General features: G+C 47.5%; 1 protein-coding gene across 1 annotated transcript in view; it reads left to right on the top strand.

The window, feature by feature from the left end:
* Window positions 1–1,972: 1,972 nt before the first annotated feature.
* USP22 (ubiquitin specific peptidase 22) overlaps window positions 1,973–18,169 on the top strand; it is a 32,749-nt gene continuing 16,552 nt past the window's right edge. The window contains exon 1 of the mRNA XM_065896868.1: window positions 1,973–2,321. Within this exon, the coding sequence (XP_065752940.1) occupies window positions 2,184–2,321 (138 nt within the window). The 5' untranslated portion in view covers window positions 1,973–2,183. The remainder of the gene's footprint in view (window positions 2,322–18,169) is intronic.

The following is an 18,169-nucleotide window of genomic DNA, read 5'->3' as shown; positions in this document are numbered from 1 at the left end:
CACCATACTATCTGTACTTTTCGGCAACTTGTTTTATTCATGTATGTCTTATAGACTTTCCATATTAGTACTTAGAAACCTAGGTCATTCTTTTACAGCAGTATAGCATTCCCTAGAATGCCTAGTTAATAGTTTACTCAATCATTTGCCTATTAATGGTCATTTAGGGTGTTTTCAGCTTTTTTCCCATTAGAAAAAAAATGCCGTAGTAAACAGTTTCATCCATGACTCTTCTCGGAACTGCTTTTCAAGGATATATAGTGTTTTAATCTTATTTATGTATGAGGCTGATTACAGGGCATTTCAAATCATTATTTATAATCCAAGTAGAGAGCACAGAAATTCTCCCAAGGTTGGATGACCATACTGATAAAAAATGTGATCAATAGATATTAGGGGCCTGAATTCTAAGGGCACATTCTTTTTTTTCTTAATATTTATTTGGTTGCGCCGGGTCTTAGTTGCAGCAGGCGGGATCCCTAGCTGCACATGCGAACTCTTGGTTGCGGCATACAAGTGCGATCTAGTTCCCTGACCAAGGATGGAACCTGGGCCCCCTGCATTGGGAGTGCAGAGTCTTATCCACTGCGCCACCAGGGAAGTCCCTAAGGGCACATTCTTGAAACCGAATCATATTTACAAGAACAGTAAAACTAAAATACTCGTGACATTGAATATTAATAGAGGTGAATCACATATAATTTGTAATTCCTAACTATTTCTGAGTTTACTTTTTAGTAAACGGATACACCTTTCTTTAACATATCCATAACGTGCCTTACTTCACCTGTGTTTTATTCTGAGAATGATCTTATTAGATTCTCCTATAAAAGTTTGTTTGGGTTAATTAATTAAACATTTATTTTTGAGAACCGGCATATAACTAGTACTACTCTGGGCACTGGGCGATGCTGACGTTAATAAAACACAAAAATCATTACCGTCATGGAGTTTTCATGCTACGTTGGGAATAGTTAATTAAAAAACAGGGCAGGGAAGTCTGGTGGTCCAGTGGTTAAGACTCCTCCCTCCCTATGCAGGGGGCCCGGGTTCCATCCCTCGTCAGGGGACTGGAGTCCACATGCATGCCACAACTGAGTCCGCATGCCAACTAAAGAACACGCATAGGGCAACAAAGATCCCACGTGCCGCAACTAAGACCCGGTGTAGCCAAATAAATAAACAAACATTAAAAGAACAAGTAAATAAATTCTTTGGGTAAGGAGATGAAGGATGTAGGGGGCTCGTGAGGTCCAGTAGGGTGGAAGAGAAGGCCTCGCTGGGCAGGCGGCGTCTGATAAAGCCACGGGCTAGGGTCGGGCAGGCTTCAGGCGCAGGGGCTGCAGGCACCAAGGCCCTAGGCCAGCGTGCCGGCCAGTGTCCCGACCACAGAAGCTTCACCCCACACCCCTCCCGCCGGGCCCTGAGCTCTAACTGCCCCGACAACATCTTTATTTCTCCGTCTTTTAGTTGCGGAGGTGGGCCGGGACGCAGTGAAAAGCCCTCGAGAAGCTGGCATCTGTCTTCACGGACCTCCCGCACCTGCGGGGTCCGCCGGCAGGTGCACAGCCCACCCGGAGGACGCGGGATTCGAGCTCCCGGAGCCGTGAATGTGCGGCTAGCGAGCTCGACGGCGACGCCTCCGCGAAACCTGATAGAGCGCGCGAATCTGCGGTTCCCTGCTTCCTATCGGGAAGTCCAGAGTCCACGTGGGACAGGCCTGACCGGATTCACCGGACTGCGACCCGGTGGGGACCAGCGACCACCGTCCCCCAACCCCGCCAGCTCCGCCCCTGCGGCAGCGCCCGCCGGCGCAAACAGGTCCAGTCCCGCCTCGCCTCCTCGGAGGGCGGGACGTCACGCGGCCGCCGCTGACCAATGGCGGGGGTGAAGGGGCGGAGCCTGTCCAGCTCCACCCATCGCCTGCCCAAGCCCATGGGGAAGGGGGCGGCGGGCGAGCCGCCGCCGGCTGGCGCATGCGCGGCGCGCCCCGGCGGCGATGACGTAGCCCTGTTGCGGCCTCGGCTACCCGCGAGCGCAGCGCGGGCGGTGCCCGCCACCCCGGTCGCGAGACTCCGCTTTGTCCCGGGCCTGTCCCTTGGCCGTGCCGCCCGCAGCCCCGCGTCGCGCTGGCGTCGTCCTCGTCTCCGCCGGCGCCCCGGCGCGAGCCGGACGGCGAGGCCATGGACGCGGAGCTGGTGGTGACGCCTCCGGGCTGTGCGCACCTGGGCAGCTTCAAGGTGGACAACTGGAAGCAGAACCTGCGCGCCATTTACCAGTGCTTCGTGTGGAGCGGCTCGGCGGAGGCCCGCAAGCGCAAGGTGCACCCCCTGCAGCGCGGCTCTGCGCTGGGGGTGGGGAACTCGCGCTTCGCCGTCCCCTCCCCCACCTCCTGCACGCCGGGCGGGGGCGGGGTGGGTGCGGCCGTGCGTGCGGGGGGGCGGTCTCTCCCGGGGCTGCCGGGTAGGAGGGGGAGGGTCCTCGACGCTGCAGCGCGGGGCGTGTCTTAGGGACCCTCCGGGCGGGGTGGGGCCGGGGATGGAGGCGCTGAGAGGGAGAGGACGCAGCTGCCGAGGTCTGTGCCGCCCACGCTGTGCAAAGCCTCCGCTGCCCTGGCTGGTGGCTGGGGGTTGCTGGGTCGGAGGCTCGGGGTCAGCGGGATGCGGGTACAGCCGCCGAACGCCCAGAGTTCGCAGGGACGCCCGCCCCGCCCTCTGAGTGCGGGCCGCCCCCGGGCCCAGATTCCGCAGGGACGCGCGCCACCCATTTCAGCGCGGGGCGCCCCCCATTTCAGCGCGGAGCACCCCCGGGCCCAGGGTCCGCAGGGACGTTCCGGGACGCGCCAGCTTCCCCCAGGTGTGCACGGGCGCAGGTGCAGAGCGCCGCGAGTCCTAGAAACCAGCCGGCTCTGCCGCTTAGAGTCGCGTGTTTCTCAGCGCGACGGGGATTGGGGAGGGGGTCCCCTGTGGCTGCGCAGGAGCGGGTTTGAAGGAAGGACTGTCTAAAGGCAGGTGGGGCTGGGGCGCCTCCCTGAGGTACTGAGGGAACGGTACACAGTGTCCTGTTTTTCGGGCGTAGGTACCATCTAAGCGATTAGGCTTATTAGTGACTTGGAAATCAGAAAATGACATTATTTCTTTATCTTACCTGAAGAAACTGTTTTTACCGTGTAACGGGATTTTACAGTTCGCAGCCTGAGGGCAGGCGCTGTGTTAGGCAGTGTCCACCTTGAGTAGCATTTTTTATGGGAAAACTAACATCTGCTGAGCATGTAGAGAATGTTAAGCACCAGTTTTCTTTATTTTTATCGGTATTGATGTTGGGAAGCACTTGCCTGTTAGGATGAACTTAAATCGGAGACGAAACAGATTTCTACGAGGATGGGAGTGAGAGTCTTGCTGGTGGAATTTTGTGCCCTTAAAATGAAATCGCCTGGTTGATAACTGTTTTTCAGGAGTTAATCGTGTTACTGCTCCATATTTGTTGGTCAGTATGCATGTGACCCGTCTCCACATTGGGTTGAGGCGGGAGCCCCTGCCCTTTTTACTCTTTCCCGCCTTGTCAACCCCCACCCCTGTAATTTTTAACTTGAGTCAAGTTTAACGCATCATCAACTTTGCCGAATTTCCTGAGGAAAGGATCACTTTTTCTTTTTCTTTTTTGCTCATGTGTGGCTTGGATTAATCTTCAGATGTCAGTTGCTTAGTTTGAAAGCTGATGAACCACGTCTGTATTACTCACTAGTTAAGAACTTGAGCTATAGACAGACAAGAAGTGGTGTGAGAACCTGTTTCTGAACTCGGGTCTGTCATGCTGCAGTGCTTTATGGTCGTATCCCAGCAGTAAACCCTTATGTCCTCCATCTGTCATGCCCTGAACGTGCATTTCTACAACGCTAGTGGCCCAGCCAAAGAGGATTTGGTTTGAGGAATGGTGAACAGTGAGTAATGCACGTTTGGCAGTTTGCAGAGGTTTCTCAGCAGATATGCAGGCTTAGTTGTTTGGTTTTAACACCAGGAAGTTGTCTATAAAATATTTCAAGCTAAGTTAAGCTTCTTTGAGGTTGCTCAAAGAAGCTGCAGTGAGGTCTCAACTACAGTGAAATTACAGGGGTTAAAACTCTGTCTCCTCTAAGTAGAGGTGGTTTATGATTTTTATATCCAAACTTTGATTTTTCTTTTCGTGGACAGAGTGAGAAGAGCGCGATCAGATTTGATAATTTTCTGAACGGAAAAATGTTCCCCGATTGAGGACTCAGAGCTACTGGATGTCTCTGGCATGTGTCTTACCACTTGAGGGTTTGTGTGTGAAAATGGAAACGGGAAATGAAGACATCAGGAATTTTCAGTTCTTCTGTTTTTTTATAACTTAACCCAGTCTGTGTTCTATTTTGAATATAAAGACACTTTGAGGGACAGGTAATGTTGTTTTAAATAATCCCTTCTGTCTTCTTGAACGGTTTCTGTGATTCTAAAATTTTCCAGCAGTTTGTCCTCAAAAATACGGAGCACTTCTTGTAGCCGTGGTAAATATTTTTACCAAAGTACGTCACCACAAAGTGGAGAAGCTTTGGCACTTCTGGATGATTACTGATTTTGATTAAATTTGGACAGTAATCTGGAGGACAGGAAACCATCTTGAAGGTTTCTTGGCACAGAATTTGGGGACTAAGGCAACCCTTTGGGTAGAAAATCTATGAGAGGTTTTTTGTTTGAGAAAAGGGGCTGGAGAGAAGGGACTGTTTCTAGATGCTCTCAGGCACAGAAGTCAGACCTTGCCTGCTCCATCATTTTTTCTGTTTCTGCATTTGTGGGCTTAATGCTACTATTTACAGAACTATGGACCGGGCACCCTTTGGAAGAAAGTGGGCTGATTCCATATTTTTTTAGATCTCCCATTTTCTCTTCAGTCCAGAGTCAACTAACTCTTTTTTTCTTTTTTACTGAAATATAGTTGATTTACAATGCTGTGGCAATCTCTGCTGTACAGCAAAGTGACTCAGTTTTACACACATAGACATTCTTTTTTTAAATATTTTTTCCCATTATGGTTTATCCCAGGAGACTGGATATAGTTCCCTTTGCTCTACAGTAGGACCTTGTTGTTTATCCATTCTAAATGTAATAGTTTGTATCTACCAGCCCCACACTCCCAGTCCATCCCTCTCCCTCCCCACCTCGGCAACCACAAGTCTGTTCTCCATGTCTGTGAGTCTGTTTCTGTTTTGTATATAGGTTCATATGTGCCATGTTTTAGATTCCACATATAAGTGATGTTATATGGTATTTTTCTTTTTCTGACTTCACTTAGTATGATAATCTCTAGGTCATCCACGTTGCTGCAAATGATATTATTTCGTTCTTTTTTGTGGCTGAGTGGTATTCCATTGTATATACGTACCGCATTTTCTTTATCGGTTCATCCGTTGATGGACATTTAGGTTGTTTTGCCTTGGCTAATGTGAATAGTGCTGCTGCTGTGAACATACAGGTGCATGTATCTCTTTTCTTCCTTTTTTTTTTTTTTTTTTTTTTTTTTTTTTTTTTTTTTTTTTTTTTTTTTGCGGTACGCGGGCCTCTCACTGTTGTGGAGCACAGGCTCTGGACGCACAGGCTCAGCGGCCATGGCTCACGGGCCCAGCCGCTCCGCGGCATGTGGGATCTTCCCGGACCGGGGCACGAACCCGTGTCCCCTGCATCGGCAGGCGGACTCCCAACCACTGCGCCACCAGGGAAGCCCCTGCATGTATCTTTTTTCTAACATCTTTTTTGGAGTATAATTGCTTTACAATGGTGTGTTAGTTTCTGCTTTATAACAAAGTGAATCAGTTATACATATACATATGTTCCCATATCTCTTCCCTCTTGCGTCTCCCTCCCTCCCACCCTCCCTGTCCCACCCCTCTAGGTGGTCACAAATCACTGAGCTGATGTCGCTGTGCTATGCGGCTGCTTCCCACTAGCTATCTACCTTACATTTGGTAGTGTATATATGTCCATGCCACTCTCTCACTTTATCACAGCTTACCCTTCCCGCTCCCCATATCCTCAAGTCCATTCTCTAGTAGGTCTGTGTCTTTATTCCCGTCTGGCCCCTAGGTTCTTCATGACCTTTTTTTTTTCCTTAAATTCCATGTATATGTGTTAGCATATGGTATTTGTTTTTCTCTTTCTGACTTACTTCACTCTGTATGACAGACTCACTACAAATAACTCAATTTCGTTTCTTTTTATGGCTGAGTAATATTCCATTGTGCCAACATCTTCTTTATCCATTCATCTGTTGATGGACACTTAGGTTGCTTCCACGTCCTGGCTATTGTAAATAGAGTTGCAATGAACATTTTGGTACATGACTGTTTTTGAATTATGGTTTTCTCAGGGTGTATGCCCAGTAGTGGGATTGCTGGGTTGTATGGTAATTCTATTTTTAGTTTTTTAAGGAACCTCCATACTGTTCTCCATAGTGACTGTATCAGTTTACATTCCCACCAGCAGTGCAAGAGTGTCCCCTTTTCTCCACACCCTCTCCAGCATTTATTGTTTCTAGATTTTTTGACGATGGCCATTCTGACCGGTGTCAGATGATATCTCATTGTAGTTTTGATTTGCATTTCTCTAATGATTAATGATGTTGAGCATTCTTTCATGTGTTTGTTGGCAGTCTGTATATCTTCTTTGGAGAAATGTCTATTTAGGTCTTCTGCCCATTTTTGGATTGGGCTGTTTGTTCTTTTGTTATTGCGCTGCATGAGCTGCTTGTAAAGTTTGGAGATAAATCCTTTGTCAGTTGCTTCATTTGCAAATATTTTCTCCAATTCTGAGGGTTGTCTTTTGGTCTTGTTTATGGTTTCCTTTGCTGTGCAAAAGCTTTTAAGTTTCATTAGGTCCCATTTGTTTATTTTTGTTTTTATTTCCATTTCTCTAGGAGGTGGGTCAGAAAGGATCTTGCTGTGATTTATGTCATAGAGTGTTCTGCCTATGTTTTCCTCTAAGAGTTTGATAGTGTCTGGCCTTACATTTAGGTCTTTAATCCATTTTGAGTTTATTTTTGTGTATGGTGTTAGGGAGTGTTCTAATTTCATCCTTTTACATGTAGCTGTCCAGTTTTCCCATCACCACTTATTGAAGAGGCTGTCTTTTCTCCACTTCTTGCCTCCTTTATCGAAGATAAGGTGACCATATGTGCGTGGGTTTATCTCTGGGCTTTCTATCCTGTTCCATTGATCTATATTTCTGTTTCTGTGCCAGTACCATACTGTACTGATTACTGTAGCTTTGTAGTATAGTCTGAAGTCAGGGAGCCTGATTCCTGATTCCTTCAGCTCCGTTTTTCGTTCTCAAGATTGCTTTGGCTGTTCGGGGTCTTTTGTGTTTCTGTACAAATTGTGAAATTTTTTGTTCTAGTTCTGTGAAAAATGCCAATGGTAGCTTGATAGGGATTGCATTGAATCTGTAGATTGCTTTGGGTAGTAGAGTCATTTCCACAATGTTGATTCTTCCAGTCCAAGAACATGGTACATCTCTCCATCTATTTATATCATCTTTAATTGCTTTCATCAGTGTCTTATCATTTTCTGCATACAGGTCTTTTGTCTCCTTAGGTAGGTTTATTCCTAGATATTTTATTCTTTTGGTTGCAGTGGTAAATGGGAGTGTTTTCTTAATTTCACTTTCAGATTTTTCATCATTAGTGTATAGGAATGCCAGAGATTTCTGTGCATTAATTTTGTATCTTGCACTTTACCAAATTCATTGATTAGCTCTAGTAGTTTTCTGGTAGCATCTTTAGGATTCTCTGTGTATAGTATCTTTTTTTTTTTTTTTTTTTGTGGTACGCGGGCCTCTCACTGTTGTGGCCTCTCCCGTTGCGGAGCACAGGCTCTGGACGCGCAGGCCCAGAGGCCATGACTCACGGGCCCAGCCGCTCCGTGGCATGTGGGATCTTCCCAGACCGGGGCACGAACCCGTGTCCCCTGCATCGGCAGGCGGACTCTCAACCACTGCGCCACCAGGGAAGCCCTCCCTATAGCATCCTTTTAAATTATAGTTTTGTCCGAGTATAGCCCAGGAGTGGGATTGCTAGATGGTATGGTAATTCTGTTTTTAATTTTCTAAGGAACCATCGTACTGTTTTCCACAGTGGCTGCACCAACTTACATTCCCACCGGCAGTGTAAGAGAGTTCCCTCTGCTCCACATCCTTTCCAGCATTTGTTATTTGTTTTTTATTCATTTGGCTGCACTGGATCTTAGTTGTGGCACGTGAACTCTTAGTTGCGGCATGTGGGATCTAGTTCCCTGACCAGGGATCAAACCCGGGCCCCCTGCACTGGGAGCGTGGAGTCTTAGCCACTGGACCACCAGGGAAGTCCCCAGCATTTATTATTTGTAGAGGTTTTTTAAAATACATTTATTTAATTTATTTTTTTGGCTGTGTCGGGTCTTCGTTGCGGCACGCGGGCTTCTCTCTCTAGTTGAGTTGTGGCGGGGGCTCCAGGGTGCGTAGGCTCTGTAGTTTACAGCTCACGGGCTCTCTCGTTGAGGAGCGCGAGCTCAGTAGTCGTGGCGCGTGGGCTTAGTTGTCCTATGGCACGTGGGGTCTTAGTTCCCTGACCAGGGATCGAACCCGCGTCCCCTGCATGGATTCTTTACCACTGGACCACCAGGGAGTCCCCTTGTAGAGTTTTTAATGATGGCCATTCTGACTGGTTTGAGGTGGTACCTCACTGTAGTTTTGATTTGTGTTTCTCTAACAATTAGTGATGTTGAGCATCTTTTCACATGCCTCCTGGCCATCTGTATGTGTTCTTTGGAGAGACGTCTCTTAAGGTCTTCTGCCCAGCTTTTGATTGGGTTGGTGGTTTTTTTTGTTGTTGAGTCAGAGCCAACTAACTCTTAAGCCCAGGTTTCTATCTTGAGGAATTGAAATCATAATTTTTAAAGGCCATTTAAATAGTAGGTGTCAAATAGCAAGATACTAAATACCTGCCTTAAAATTTACAGTATTTGTAGATGTCCAGTGACAGTTCCTACACATAAGATAATTGTAGCCTAAACATATGTGAAGGAATGTGTAAATAATTCTAGATGCTGAGATGTTGGTTTTACTGAGAAAGATTAAAATTCATGAATCCACATAGTTTTAAAAAGTAACTGCAGGGCTTCCCTGGTGGCGCAGTGGTTGGGAGTCCGCCTGCCGATGCAGGGGACGCGGGTTCGTGACCTGGTCCGGGGGGATCCCGCGTGCCGCGGAGCGGCTGGGCCCGTGGGCCATGGCCGCTGAGCCTGCGCGTCCGGAGCCTGTGCTCCACAACGGGAGAGGCCACCGCAGTGAGAGGCCCGCGTATCACAAAAAAAAAAAAAAAAAAAGTAACTGCAGAAGTGATGATATGAATATGTTCTCAGTGTTTAAAAAGAGAACAGTTCAGGACTTCCCTGGTGGTCCAGTGGTTAAGACTCCACACTGCCAACGCAGGGGGCACGTGTTCCATTCCTGGTCGGGGAAGATCCTGCATGCCGTGTGGTACGGCCAAAAAAAAAAAAAAAAAAAAACAGAGAGAACACTTCAAAGCCATATACAGCAAAGTTACACATTTTTGTTCTTGTAAATATACATGCTGTGTATACTGTTTCCTTTTTTCATTTGTTCCTAATGCAATTAATATTCCATTGGATGGAAATGGTATTGTGTATCTTGCTGTCCCCCAACCCCCCAGGCTTTCAGTTTGGAGGATTTACTAAGAATTTGTAAAACTTAAGCCTGGTAATCAGTTTAAAGAAGGAATGATCTTGGGCAAGACCCTTTTAACCGCATGAGTTTTGGTTTGCTGAGGGATTGAAATGTGGTTTGTTTACTTGATACAAACCTGAGATGCATTTAAAAAGTGCAGTTTTATGTAAGGGAAACAGAGGAGAGAAATTTTTAAAAAGTGTAAAATATAAAAGTCTAAGATAACATACTTTCATAGAGTACAAGTGGAATGCCCTAACTTCCATTTTGTATCATTACAAAGGAACAGTATAGCTTGTTAGCCTATGAACACTTGCCTGAGAGGAGGGAAGCTTTTGTAGTATTTCATTTTATTTTATTTTCAATTTATTTTATTGAAGTCTCATTGATTTACAATGTGTTAATTTCTGCTGTGCAACAAAGTTACATTCACACGTGTATACATTCTTTTTCATATTTTTTTCATTATGGTTTATCACAGGATATTGAATATAGTTCCCTGTGATACACAGTAGGACCTTGTTTATCCATCCTATATATGCTAGCTTGGATCTGCTAATCCCAAACTCCCACTCCACCCCTCCCTCCCCCTTGGCAACTACAAGTCTGTTCTCTATGTCTGTGAGTCTGTATTGTAGATAAGTTCATTGTGTCGTATTTTAGATTCCATATGTAAGTGATATATTTGTCTTTCTGTTTCTGGGTAGTCAGTATTTTAGAAGCATGGTTCAAGCCTTTGGTTGTGGTGTGGAAAGGGAGGTCATTTCAGGTGGAAAATGGTCTTATTTATCTTGAGTCAGTGTTACTTTACTATGTGGTTTTTTAAAAAATTAATTTATTTAATTTATTTAGTTTTGGCTGTGTTGGGTCTTCGTTGCTGCGCGCAGGCTTTCTCTAGTTGTGGTGAGCGGGGGCTACTCTTCATTGCGGTGGCTTCTCGTTGTGGAGCACGGGCTCCTAGGCGCATGGGCTTCAGTAGTTGTGGCTCGCGGGCTCTCGAGTGCAGGCTCAGTAGTTGTGGGACACGGGCTTAGTTGTTCTGTGGCATGTGGGATCTTCCAGGACCAGGGATCGAACCTGTGTCCCCTGCATTGGCAGGCAGATTCCTAACCACTGCGCCACCAGGGAAGTCCCCACTATGTGTTTTAGAAGAAAATTTATTCTAGGGTTCTTACAGGTCATCTCTTTTTATCAATGTTGCTTCAGTTCTAGAGTCTGAGATCTGTCTCCTGAGGTCTGAATGAATCCCTTATGTTTGAAATTTTTAGTAGAAATGATCTTTGGAGAGTAACAGTTCAGCTGTCACTGGCTTAGACAAAATACCTGAAGTGACAGGACACAGCATCTGGTAGGTGGTAGACCGAGAGCTGTGAAAAGTTCAGCGTTACTGGCTCCACCAGTGACTAAATTAGTATTTTTTGACTCTGCCGGGCACTTACGTGATGGTGATGAGAACGCTGCAGAGAGCTGTCTCCTGTCCGTCATTTTTTTTTTTTTTAGTTCATTTTTTAGATGTGTCCTTTTTTTAAAGTAAACTTTTTTCCTTTTCAAAACTTCTTGCTTTGCAGAATTGACTTTTGCTTTATTTATTGATGAATTGGATCTTCCCAGTCATCACAACAAAGCATTGCAGCATTCGTGCTAAGCAGGGGACCGGCCGTTGCAAGTAGAAGGTCTAAAATGGAAACAGTTTTTCTTCTGAGGTAGTTGTAGATTGACCAGCTGTTGTGAAAAATTGCAGAGAACCGGGCTTCCCTGGTGGCGCAGTGGTTGAGAATCTGCCTGCCAACGCAGGGGGCACGGCTTCGAGCCCTGGTCTGGGAAGATCCCGCATGCCACGGAGCAGCTAAGCCCGTGCGTCACAACTGCTGAGCCTGCGCATCTGGAGCTCGTGCTCCGCAACAAGAGAGGCCGCGACAGTGAGAGGCCCGCGCACCGCGATGAAGAGCGCCCCCGCTCGCCGCAACTAGAGAAAGCCCTCGCACTGAAACGAAGACCCAAAACAGCCAAAAATAAATAAATAAATAAATAAATATTTAAAAATATATATATAGCAGAGGACCTTTACCTGGTTTCCCTGATGGTGACGTCTAGCGAAACTAATACACTGTTACAGCCACGAGTCAATATCGATACAATCAGCCCATTTATTCCTATTTCCCCAGTTTTTACTTGCGCTCAGAGTAGTTCTAGAGTTACAGAAAAGTTATCAAAAATAATACAGAGGGACTTCCCTGGTGGCGCAGTGTATAGGTCTCTGCGCTCCCACTGCAGGGGGCCTGGGTTCGATCCCTGGTCAGGGAACGAGATCCCACATGTATGCCGCAACTGAGAGTTCGCCTGCCGCAACTAAGCAGCCTGCTGCCGCAACTAAAACCCCGCGTGACCAAATAAATAAATATTTAAAAAAAATACAGAGCGGTCCTGTATCAACCCCCCACCTCCTCGATTGTTAACTTTTTACATTTCTCTGGTACGTTTTGTCACAGCTAATGGCCAAGGTTGATACATTATTATTAACTAAGGTCATACTTTATTCAGATTTGATTAGTTTTCCCCTGATCCGTCCCAGAACCCCCTCTGGGATCCCACCTGAGATTTGGTCTGAGTCTCTTCAGGCTCCTGTGCGCGTGACAGCTTCTCAGACTTGCCTTGTTTTTGACGCCCTTAGCGGTTTTGAGGAGGTTTGAGGAGTATCGCTCAGGTGTTTTGTAGGACGTCCCTCGATGTGGGTGTGTCTGATGTTTCCCTCATGGTTCCCGGCTGTGGTTCCAGGTTTGAAGAGGAAGCCCAAGCCTTTACTTTATTAAGGTCTGCACTCGGTGCGGCAGGTGCAGGTGAGAAGCGTCTGCCACCGCGAGCTTCACAGAACACCTCACGCCCTCGACCGTGCGCTTCACCTGCTGAGCTCTCTCCCAGCCTTTCGTCCCTGGGTGGGGTCCCCTCGTGGCTGTACCGATCTGTCTCGGTCCCCTCACCCCTGGTCGCACATGGCATCTGCTTGCGGCTTTGCCGGGATCATTTGCCGGGTCTGGATTTGCTGGTTGCAGGCTTGGGGCACGAATTCATCTTTGGTTCTATTTCCTGCAAATTGGCAGCCGATTCGGAGGCTGCATCAGACCTGAGTTGAGCCCTCGGGGGAGATCTGAAGCAGCGCTGTGTTTTTCCTGAAGGTCCTGCTGCCTTGAGTGCCCAGACCTGAGGAGGCAGGTGTCAAGCAGATGTTGAGAAGCTGAGGTTTCCAGAGACTGAGGTGACCTGCCTCACAGACGCCTGTTCTTGGCTCATCTTAACCAGGCAGCACCTGTAGAGGAGGGTGTGTCCGTCACTTTCATCACCTGTTAGCAGTTCTGGGGAGGACGGTGGAAGCAACAGGTTAAATGAGGTTCTAGGATAAGCCGATGGCTTCTTGTAGGCACTTGCGATGGACAGTTGGGAGGTGATGGGGCAGGGGCGGGGTTGCTTCTGCCAGGTGTGTGCCCTTCGACCTCGGGCGGCTCCACGTCTCTTGGGCTCACCTGTTTTTCATTTACGATTATCCTACTTTGTATTTACGTAGCATTTTGCGTTTTATAAAGCATCTCTCACGTCATTTCGTTTTGGAACTCACGATGCAGTTTAGGTGGCCTTGGCAGTTAAGTCTCCTGCCCGGTACAAGGTCACTGATTAAATGCCAGGGCTGGGCCTTGAAATTAGGTCGGTCTGCCTCTGAAGTTCACGCTCCAGCTGAATTCTCCGGTCTCAGCTGACACCAGCTGGGCGTCACACAGATCTGTCTGACTCGTTGACCTGGAGTTGGCGGCCAGTCCTGTAGGTTGAGGGCCCAGCCCCACAAGATGCACCCACTTCAGACACCAGTCACAAGGCCGTTCTCCCCTTCTTGGGCTCACAAGGCTCAGGGAAACATTTACGTACGTTTACCTATTTATTATAAAGGTTATTATGAAGAATACAGGTGTGCAGCTAGATGAAGAGATCCGTAGGCTTAGGTCTGGGGGGTGCTGAGCAAAGGGGCTTCTGTCCCAGTGTAGTTGGGGTGCATCACCCCCCAGCACACTGATGCATTCACCTACCCAGAAGCTCTCTGAACCATCATTTAGGGTTTTTATGGAGGCTTCATTATATAGTCACGATTAATGGTGGTGCAGTGGTTAAGAATTCGCCTGCCAATGCAGGAGACACGGGTTCAAGCCCTGGTCCGGGAAGATCCCACGTGCCGCAGAGCAACTAAGCCCGTGTGCCACAACTACTGAGCCTGCGCTCTAGAGCCCGCAAGCCACGAGTACTGAGCCCATGTGCTGCAACTACTGAAACCTGCGTGCCTAGAGCCCGTGCTCCGCAACAAGAGAAGCTACCGCAATGAGAAGCCCGCGCACCGCAATGAAGAGTAGCCCCCGCTCACCGCAACTAGAGAAAGCCTGCGCACAGCAGCGAAGACCCAAAATAAATAAATAAATTTATTTATTTAAAAAGTAGGCCGTGATTAAATCATTACACAGGTGTGATTGATTAAATCATAGGTTGTTGATGGGGGTTGGAGGATGGAGCTAACGTCAGAAATGAAAAGGTAATGTGGAAAAGAAATTCATATTCGTTTATAGGTAGAGCAGTTCTGTATTGGTGTGATTGCTTTATGGTAGCCGAGTGTAATCAAGTCAGTACAGTAGCTTGTACAGTAATGATTGAATCATTGTAAAATGTCTGTGGTACACAGCATTGCAGTCATGTTCATAATACTGTATTGGAAACATTGTTAAATTAAAAAGTTACCCGTGATGATAGACTGATACGCAGTATCTCCGATTGCGAGGAGAGCGGGAGCAAGGGACGCATACTGTGTGGTAATTCTTTGAAAGCAAAGTTTTAAAACAGTAAGAAATGAGTATTTTACATTAAGCATCCCTTACCTTATGCCTATGTGAGGATAGGCTGTCCACTTCACTACAAGTCTTGCATATAGTGTTCTACACACATATTTTTTGTATGTTTATTGAAAATCTACACATAAGTGGACCCGTGCAGTTCAAGCTTGTGTGGTTCAAGGGTCAGCTGTACATCTATCTGGATTCGTAAGCTTTTCCTTTTGAGGATGTTAAGTTTGGTTAAGGCCGTGTTGGCCGGAGTTCTCTGTTGCCAAACATAACCTTTTCCTGTTTAATTAACAGAAGTAGTCTCTGGGGTGATACTTTGAAAATATCCAACACCCCAGTATACATACATACGTGCATATGTATACACACACGTGAATACTTTGATGTATGTTTTTCTTTATTGAGGTGAAATTCACACAAAAATTAATCCCTTTAAACTACCAGTGAGGTCCCATCGTTGTACAATCACCAGCTGCCTCTGTTAAGCTTCAAACCGTGTCACCTGCTCTCCACGCTCCCTCCAGCCCCCGGCAGCCTCTATCTCTGTTCTCTCTCTGGATTTGCCTATTCTCGACATTTTGTATAAATGGAGTCACACAGTATGTGACTTTCGGTGTCTGACTTTTCTCACTAAGCGTGTTGCGAAGGTTCATCCACGTTGTAGCGTGAATTAGTACTTTGTGTTTTTTTGTGGCTGGGTAGTACTCCGTTGCGTGGATACACCATATTTTGTGTATCCATTGATCCATTAATGGAGAGCTGGGCTGTTTGCACCTTTTAACTATTGTGAATGACCCAGTACTTTTTCACCCCCCCCCTTTTTTTTTTGCCTGAATCAGTTATTACTATGCTGATTATAAAATGAAGGCTTTGTAGTCCTGTCTTTTCTACCGCGGTAGGTGGAACCCTCCCATGAAGGAGACCGCGCAGCGTGTGTGTACGGTGTCAGTTTCAGAGTGGACCTGGGGGATTCTTTTTTTGTACAGTGTATGTAACCCATTCTTTCCGCTACTCATTTTTGTGCTCAGATAGGGCCAGAATTGCCCAGCGGGAATTCCCAAGCCGTCTCCCCTCCCTCCTCATGCCCATCGTGCTGGAGTCACTGGCTTGTGGGAGCTGCAGTTCACGGAAGCCCCAGCTAAGCCAAGCGTTTCCGCCTGGGGCAGGTGGCGCGTCCTTGGTGGTTATGGAAAATAGGTTTGTGCTTGGGACTGCCTGTCAGTGGAGCCCTAGTTATAAAATCGGATTCACGGCCTTAAAATGAGTCCTGAGCATGGGCTTTATTTATGTGGAAAAGGTTTAGTCAAATTGTGTGTGCGTGTTTAATCTGGGGCTTTCTTTTCCCTCATCGGTTTCAGGATGTGACCAGTTTCTTTGTTTCTGGTTGTAGCCCATCTGCCTCTGTTTAATTTCTGTAGTTCTTCTTTTGTGCGTCTAAAATTGAAGCCTTTCTTCTTTAGGCAGGTTTTTCTTTTGTGAAGTTCTGCAAGAGAACAGGTGATACACATGTACATTTAAAATTCAGGGCTTAATTTTGATGTGTTTTTAAAGCTTTTGTGTGTTTTAAGGGGAAAAACGATGTGTTAAAATGATATACTTATCCTGATATGTCTGTATTTTCAGGATAATGCTAGTCCTGCATTCTTTCTCGAATTATATAAACAGAATTGGATTTCTTGTTAAGTTCGTAGAGGAATTTTAATAAAATCACAATCACACATTTAATATATCCTGAGTGGTAAAAATAAGGAATACCTCTTAATCTTTTGTTTACATCTGTAGCTGTAGTGAGCAGTAAACAGCTTCCAGGAATCTGTTCCTAACAGTATTTATATAAAAGAAAAATTTCACGGGTGCTGGGAAGCATCATTTGTTACGCATCAGGTAACTATTAACGTAATTTAAAAATTTCCCTGTGTTAAAAAATAAGTAAATGAAAACGTCCTTGTGTTACTGAGGACAGTTAGAGTTAGCGAATTCCTTAGATCGCTCATTGGAAGAATAAACAGCTGATACAACAACTGTTTCTAGCGTTGCAGCATTTTAGACAAGTCCTTCCAGTGACCCTCGCACTCCTGTGGGATTGTCCCAGAGCAGGGGTTCCTGCTGGGAGGGGGCAGGCGCCCCCTGCGACCCAGGGTGGAGACCAGGGATGTCGCTGGACATCCTGCCATCCACAGGAACACCCTGCGCCACCCGAGCACACACACGGGTCCCCTGTGCTGAGGCCTGCGTTGGGGCTTGACCATACAGGGTTTGCAGAGATAACCTCTTGCCGGTGTCAAAACAAGTTAAGTAACTAGCCATTGAAAGCGACTTTTTTTTTTTTTTTTTTTTTTTTTAATTAGTCAATTAATTTTTGGCTGTGCTGGGTCTTTGTTGCTGCACGTGGGCTTTCTCTGGTTGCAGCGAGCGGGGGCTACTCTTTGTTTCGGTGCGCGGGCTTCTTTCTCATTGCAGTGGCTTCTCTTGTTGCGGAGCGTGAGCTCTAGGCACACGGGCTTCAGTAGTTGTAGCACGTGGGCTCAGTAGTTGTGGCGTGTGGGCTCTAGAACGCAGGCTCAGTAGTTGCGGTGCACCGGCTTAGATGCTCCGCGGCACGTGGGATCTTCCCGGACCAGGGCTCGAACCCGTGTCCCCTGCATTGGCAGGAGGATTCTTAACCACTGCGCCACCAGGGGAGTCCCGAGAGCGGCTCTTAGTCAAGAAGAAATACGGTGGTAATGATCAGAGTTGCGTTTGGGTCCAGAGATAAATTGTACGTGGAGGTGAAAGATCAGCCTGGACGTGAGGTTTTCCTGAGGCTGTGCTTCCAGGACAGGGCCTGTTGGCCTGTGGCTGCCCGTGAGGATTTGTGTTACTCAAGCTGAGCACCTGGCGTCGAGGACACCCTGTGTGCCTGTCCTCAGACCCGTGCTCCAACCTCGGGGCTCTCGTCTTGAGGGAGCACCCACACGCCCTCCCCCAGCTCCCCTGCACCACTTCCTGCTCTTCTACGAAGTCTCTATGCAGCTCTCCCTGGTGGAAAAACTGTGACTCGAGTTTCACGTGATGAGAGGTTTGTGCCTTGTCCTCAGGCCATGTCCTCCACGCCTGCCATCGAGGGTGGACGGTCAGCCTGGCCCCCGGGCGGCTCCTGCCTTGGTCTTGTGTGTGCAGAGTGAGGCTCGGAGGGGCTGCTTCTGGGCTCCGTGGGGGAGCGTGGCCTGCGGGGTCAGGAGGTCCTAGCCCACGTGCCGGCTCTGTGGCCACCAGCAGACGCACGTCAGAAGGGCTCGCGGCCTTCCTCGGGGCTGGCCGTGAGGATCAAAGGGCGTAATACGCTCCAGTACCCGGCGCCCGTGTCACGTTTGTGCCGCTGTCCTTTGTTTCTGGGCCTTTTCTGTTTTAACCTTACCTCCCAGGCCCTGTTCATCTTCCACCTCCCTTCACCCCAAGCTCCCTGCACCCCCGTCAGAGCGAGAGGGTTGTGTCGTGCGGTGTCATCGCAGGAGCTGGGAGTTCAAGTTGGTGGCCTGCAGGGGTTCACAGTTGGCGTGGGTGTAATTGTCGTGCCGGGCATTCCCG

The sequence above is a fragment of the Phocoena phocoena genome, chromosome 19 (genome assembly GCF_963924675.1).
Source record: "Phocoena phocoena chromosome 19, mPhoPho1.1, whole genome shotgun sequence".
Classification (NCBI taxonomy): domain Eukaryota; kingdom Metazoa; phylum Chordata; class Mammalia; order Artiodactyla; family Phocoenidae; genus Phocoena; species Phocoena phocoena.
This window is presented reverse-complemented; position numbering and strand designations above follow the sequence as displayed.